At 39.7% G+C, this 6,000-nt stretch overlaps 1 protein-coding gene across 12 annotated transcripts in view; it reads left to right on the forward strand.

Annotated features, from left to right (window-relative positions):
- MYBPC1 (myosin binding protein C1) overlaps positions 1–3,337 on the forward strand; it is a 90,676-nt gene extending 87,339 nt beyond the window's left edge. For 5 of the 12 annotated variants that reach the window (XM_077111775.1, XM_077111780.1, XM_077111781.1 and 2 more), the window contains 2 exons: positions 411–469; positions 3,067–3,337. In XM_077111775.1, coding sequence (XP_076967890.1) covers positions 411–469; positions 3,067–3,117 — 110 coding nt within the window. In that variant the 3' untranslated portion in view covers positions 3,118–3,337. Of the gene's footprint in view, positions 1–410; positions 479–1,900; positions 1,944–3,066 lie in introns of all 12 variants that reach the window. The other 7 variants (XM_077111776.1, XM_077111783.1, XM_077111787.1 and 4 more) reach the window with 5 other exon arrangements.
- Positions 3,338–6,000: the final 2,663 nt, after the last annotated feature.

Genomic DNA, 6,000 nt, shown 5'->3' on the forward strand with positions numbered 1-6,000 from the left:
CCAAGGTATTAATGATGTTTCAACATGTCCAAAAAAAAAAAAAACTATCACTTTTGCATGCTTTGAAAATAACTGAATGTTGCTAATGATATAAAATGGTACTTTCATAAATGGTTCATCTTTTGGGCTTTAGTACAAGTTCAATGTTGTGAATATAGATGATGACATTCTTTATAATTTGTAATTGAACATGATAATAGGAGTAATGTGTTCTAATACATAAGTTAGCAGTAAAGTATCAACTGTGATTTATTAGTAAAAGCCTTTGGTCCTAAAAATAAAGCTGAGATTGTTTATCATCAGATTGTTATCTGAAATAGGTGACTTGAACCAAGTTAAGCTGTGAAAAAAAAAAAAGGTAAGAATGTCAACTGAGAATAAATACTGGTACAAATATTCTAATTCTGCAGTGATATATCAAGGAGTAAATACCCCGGGACAGCCAGTCTTCCTGGAGGGGCGTCAACAGGTTTAAAAAGTTCATATCCCACTGGATATTTCTACTTTCTGTTCCATTCCTCTTACATGAAAACGCACTTTGCATGTAAAGCTTGACTTTCTGTTTTGCTTTTAATTATATTTTTTAGCAGCTCATGGCATATAGTGTTTATGCCATGAACAAGGAAGGCCAAATTATTCAAGGATATTAAGTAATATAGGAGCCAAGTGTTGCCAGAAAACGAACCACTTTACTGCAGGCCCCAGTGTGGAGGGCCAGAAATCTGCAGATTCCTTCATTTCATATATCTAAGGCTCTCAGAGCCTGGAGTCAGTGGCATTTCTTTAAGGTTTTCATTTTTTTAATATGGAGAGACATATTCTTTCTTTAAGATAGTTTCCAGTGTAGATTCCTTAGATTCAGGTTAAAACTTGGGAAACTGAACATTTTTTAATTGTTATTTTAAAAAAAAGTGTTTTGGGCCTTTCTGTTGAATGCAGGACACAAGTGAAAATAGATCCAGTCTACGGAAATTTTCACATTTAAGATTTTCTGATTGCAAATTAAATAGCAGCATAACTTTAACTCATCTGTCTGTTGGATATTTTGGACATTTTCGTGGGACTGAAATTGGTTCACGTATTCATAAGCTAAGTAAAAGAAACTTCTAGACCCCACTACAAAATGCATAACACTATAAAGGAATCCTGCCGTATCTGTAAAATTCGCCCCCATTTGAAAGAGCAGATTGAGGGTTTGGGGGCTGGGTAAGCAACCCAACGTAAAAAGACATCCGTCTGAGTTTATGTGCTTGCTCTGTCATTTCCCAGAGATGTCACCTTTCAAAAGAGGAGAGGCTTAGGGCGGTTTTTGTAGATGATATAAAGTCACACTTTTATAGCCCAAGTTTGCCTAAACGTTGTGTTCATTTAGAGCAGCCATATATAATCAGTTCAGAATATTATACGATGGAGCACAATAGTCTAGTACTTAGAGGTACTTGATAATTTTGCCTTTTAGAATTTCAACATATATATATGTACACTAACGCTTTGTCTATTTGTCAATGTTTTTCTTTTGTTGAAAAACGCAATATATATATGTTGTAGGGTTTGTTTTTTAAGCTAACAGTTTGGAAGCTTTTTCCACAAATATTCACCGAACAATCATTTTGACTCTGCCAGCTACTCAGACGAAGTGGTGGAAATCCATTTCTTGTGGTTTTGCCTATTAATAAATCTTTCACCTATTAATGATCTTTTTGAAGTGACTGGACCCCCTGCCCTTCATTCCATGTGCTTCTCTGTTCCTACATCTTTCACATGACTAAGGATTAATGAAATCAGCTCATCATAATCATGACCATAATTTCATCCAACAAGCACTCAACTTTGGTGTTAGCACTTTATTAATATTAATGCTTACAATTTCTCTCTCTCTCTTTCTCTCTCTTTCCCTTAGTCGTAGCACAATAAGGATTTTTGAATGTATATTGTCATCTAAGGTAAGCTTTCATATGGTTTTGGCATATGAAGCTTATGACTGTCATAAGCCATACAAAGCTTGTGGAGTATGGCATGATTTTCATTATGTAATCCAATGAAAATAGACGATTTAAAATCGCTAACTTTGTAGTTTTAATTTGTATTTCAGTATCTTGAAATTAACACCTAGTATTTATTCACCACAACCATCTCCTGTTGACATGAAACGAGTTGTTAAATGCATGAATTAAAGCATTAATGTAGATGAAAATGAGTGGCACCCAAGCATCCTGAACTCTTTGCATCAAGGAATGGACATTACATAAATGGCATCATTTCTCCAATATGTGACTTGAATTTTATTTTTAAAAAGGAGAATGACTTTCTCAGATGTGCATCAAAGAAGTGTTAAGAATGTTCAAATAGCATGCTGTTTTTGTCTGTATGTGAATTTATTAGCAAGTAGTGAAGCACTTTTCTAAATTTTTATGGTTTCCTGGGTTCTCTCTTAAACGGTACTTTATTGCTTTAAACATAATTTAGAAACAGAGATGGTAAGTATTTTCTCTCACCTTCAGAAGGTGTTGGACAGGTTTTACTATTTTTAACAAAAATTTCCAATTTTTTTCACTTTTTTTTTAAGGTTTTGTTTAGAAGGTGTGATGGCCAATATTAAAGAAGTAGTCCTTTTTTCTTTTCCTACGTGCTTAAATCAGACCTCTGTGCTTAATTAAAAAGTACATTAACAAACTGGAAGCCCACCTTCCCACTGGCCCGTCACACGTTATGCATTTATTCCGCCATTGATCCGGAATGCTTAAAATATCTATCAAGGAATCACATAACCTTTCAAAGAGTAAAAAAAACTTTCCAACGATTTCGGAGTTTAAATTGGGCTTGAATACCAGTAGGAAGAAAATCTGCTAAGGGTCTGCTGGGAACTTTCTTTTCCTTCCAGATGCCAAATGCTTTAATGCTAAATGTACTAAAACCGGGAGAAGATTTCCCGTAGGGACTGAATGAATCCTCTAGCTAACTGGAACATAAGTAGTCGCGTTTCCAGGCTGCTAGTCAAAGAGTATTATTTCAGTGTTTTTTCACGTGGATGTTGTTGACTTTTCCTTTTCCTTTCTGTCCTCATAGGTGGGCTTTCCTTCTGCAGGCTCCTCTTACAAGGTGTGCCTCCTAACATAATTGATTCATATTTGCGAGACTTGCAATCAAGCGACCCCGAGCAACGCTGAGGGCGGGGCCTGCCACTGCTTTGAAATCCGGTTGCAATGAGAAAGCATTTTTGGTTTTGGTTTTGGTTTTCCACCAGGCACCCCAGTGTGGTCATTTTCTTTCCTCTTAACGTTGGGAAAAAAAAATGTTTGCATGGATTGCTTAATTAAAAATTGCAAACGAAACCTCAGTTGAAGTCAGCACTTGGATCCTTATTGCTTGTACTTAGTCACTGTACTTTAAAAAAAAAACAACTACAGAATAAGCAAAAGCAGTAAATTTAGTTTAAAATGCTGGGTTGTAAATGAACTTTTTTCCAGAGTGAAGAACATAATACACCATGATAGAATACACTATGATAAAATCTTTTTTTTTATTCGAGAAGTTTAGGTTTAAAAAAAAAATCATGCATAAAATACAGAGTTCCCATATACCACCCTATTATGAACTGCTTGCATTAGTGATACATTTGTTACAACTGATGAAAGGACATTTTTATAATTTTCCTATTTTAACTATAGTTCATGGTTAACATTAGCGTTCTCTGCTTTATACTGTCCTATTTTTTTCTTTCATTTAAAAATTCTATTAACAGATATACAACCAAAAAATTCCCCCTTTTAACCACGTTCAAATATGTAATTCAGTTCACAATTTGTTGTGCTGCCATCACCACCTTCCACTGCCAAAACTTTTCCATCAACCCAAGTGGAAACTTGTGCAGTTTAAGCCTTAGCTCCCCATTTCCTGTCCCACCCCAGCCCCTGGTACCCTGTTCTCTGGTTTCTGACTCTGTGTGTTTCCTTTTTCTAATTAGTTCACAGCGGTAAGAACATATAACATTTTCCTTCTGCGTCTGGCTTATTTCACTCAACATGATGTCCTCCTAATTTATCCAAGTTGTCCCATGTATCAGAACTCCACTCCTTTTTATGGCTGAATAATATTCCATTGAATGTATATACCACATTTTATTTATCCATTCATTGGTTGATGAACACATGGGTTGCTTTCATCTTTTGGCAACTGTGAATAATACCGCTGCGAATATCAGTGTGAAAATATCTGTTTGAACCTCTGCTTTCAGTTCTTTTGGGTAATATCTAGAAGTGGGGTGCTGGGTCATATGGTCGTTCTATACTTCACTTCCCAAGGAACTGCCATACTGTGCTCCACACCATGTAACTGCACCGTTCTTTACTCCCACCAACAGTGAACAAGTGCTCCTGTTTCTTCACATCCTCTCAATGCTTGTTATTTTCCTTGTTTTTAATAGTAGCCATTCTAGTGTGTGTGCAATGGTATCCTGTTGTGATTTATATTTCCTTAATAGCTAGTGATGGTGGGCATCTTTTCCTGGGCTGTTAGGCCATTTGCATATTTTCTTTGGAGAAATGACCAGTCAAGTCTTTTGCTCATTTTTTGATTGAGCTGTTTGTCTTTTTGTTGTTGAGTTTTAGGATTTCCATATGTATTCTGGATATTAAACCCTTATCAGATATGTAGTTTCCAAATCTTTTCTCCTATTGTGTGGGTTGTCTTTTTATTTTTGTGATAAATTCCTTTGATGCACAGAAGTTTTTTTATTTTGATGCGTTCCCATATATCTATTTTTTTTTTTTGATGCTTGTGCTTTGGTTGTAAAGTCTAAGAAAACATTGCCTAACACAAAGTCCTGAAGAAGTTACCCTGCTTTCTTCTAGGATTTTATAGTCCTGACTACAGTCTGGGTTAATTTTTATATATGGTGTGAGGTGGGGTTCCCTGTCCATTCTTTTGCAGATGGACATCCAGTTTTCCCAGCACCATTTGTTGAAGAGACCATTCATTCCCCAAAGAATGGATGTGGCACCCTTGTCAAAAATCAGTTACTCCTGAAGTTTATACCCAGCTGGTGATAGGTCAGAGATTTTCTTGACTGCCATGAGCCGATCAAAACAAACCAGAGCAGCACGCTCCTTTCACGTGCTCTGCAGGTTGTCTCTGCTTTGGCTGGGGGTCTCCTTCAGAACTTCGCTCTCCTGTCAGGAAGATCAGCCTGAGAGAAATGTGAAGTGCCGGGTCCTCTCTGCCTTACGTGTGCCTGGCCGGAGCCATGGAGCCTGCTTCTCCTGGGGTTGTGTTTGCTCCTGGCCTTAGGAACTGCCCCGTTTCCGGTTCCCAGGAGTTGACGTGAAGGCCCCTCTCCTCCCTTTGAAACAGACTCGCCCACCTCCTGGGTGCTCTCTGTGTGACTTCAGGCAGGTGGTCCTTTGCCCCAGGCCACTTGGACTTGTTCCTCACCCTGTCCCAGCTGTTACCGAGCATTTTCTCCGGCCTCGGGCTGATCTCTGGGAGGATGAGCTCCTGGCTCCGTCCCTCAGACTTCCTCCCAGTCGCTTGGCACTGACATATGTGCACCCCCATAGGCACACGGGGTGCTCCCTCTGGAAGGGGGCCAGCGACCCATAACGGGGCACCGGGAGGCTCCAGCCTGCCTCGTGGAGGGGCGGGAGAGGGGCCAGCCAGGGGGCCAGGACCTTATGGCTTTCGAAGCTGCGTTGTTTCGGCTCAGCGCTTGCCCAGTTAATGCAGCCCTTTAACTGAGTTTTTGAGGGAAGTTACTGTCCTCAAGACTCCTATACCAGGCCACGGCCTGAGAGGGGGTGGGACAACGGCTGCCCCCAGGGGTGGCCCCAGTGATCTGAAAAGCGGTGTCCAGCAGTCCGATCACACCGCCGGGATGTGGGGGGCTTGGAATTCAGGTCTCGCCCACGCTGTGCCAGGAGCCCAAGCTGAGGCTGCGGGGCAGGGAATTGAGGCCGAAGCAGAGAGGACGGAACTCACCGGTGTTTTCCCTGATTTACCAGACTC

Source organism: Tamandua tetradactyla, chromosome 7, assembly GCF_023851605.1.
Source record: "Tamandua tetradactyla isolate mTamTet1 chromosome 7, mTamTet1.pri, whole genome shotgun sequence".
In the NCBI taxonomy this organism is placed as follows: Eukaryota; Metazoa; Chordata; class Mammalia; order Pilosa; family Myrmecophagidae; genus Tamandua; species Tamandua tetradactyla.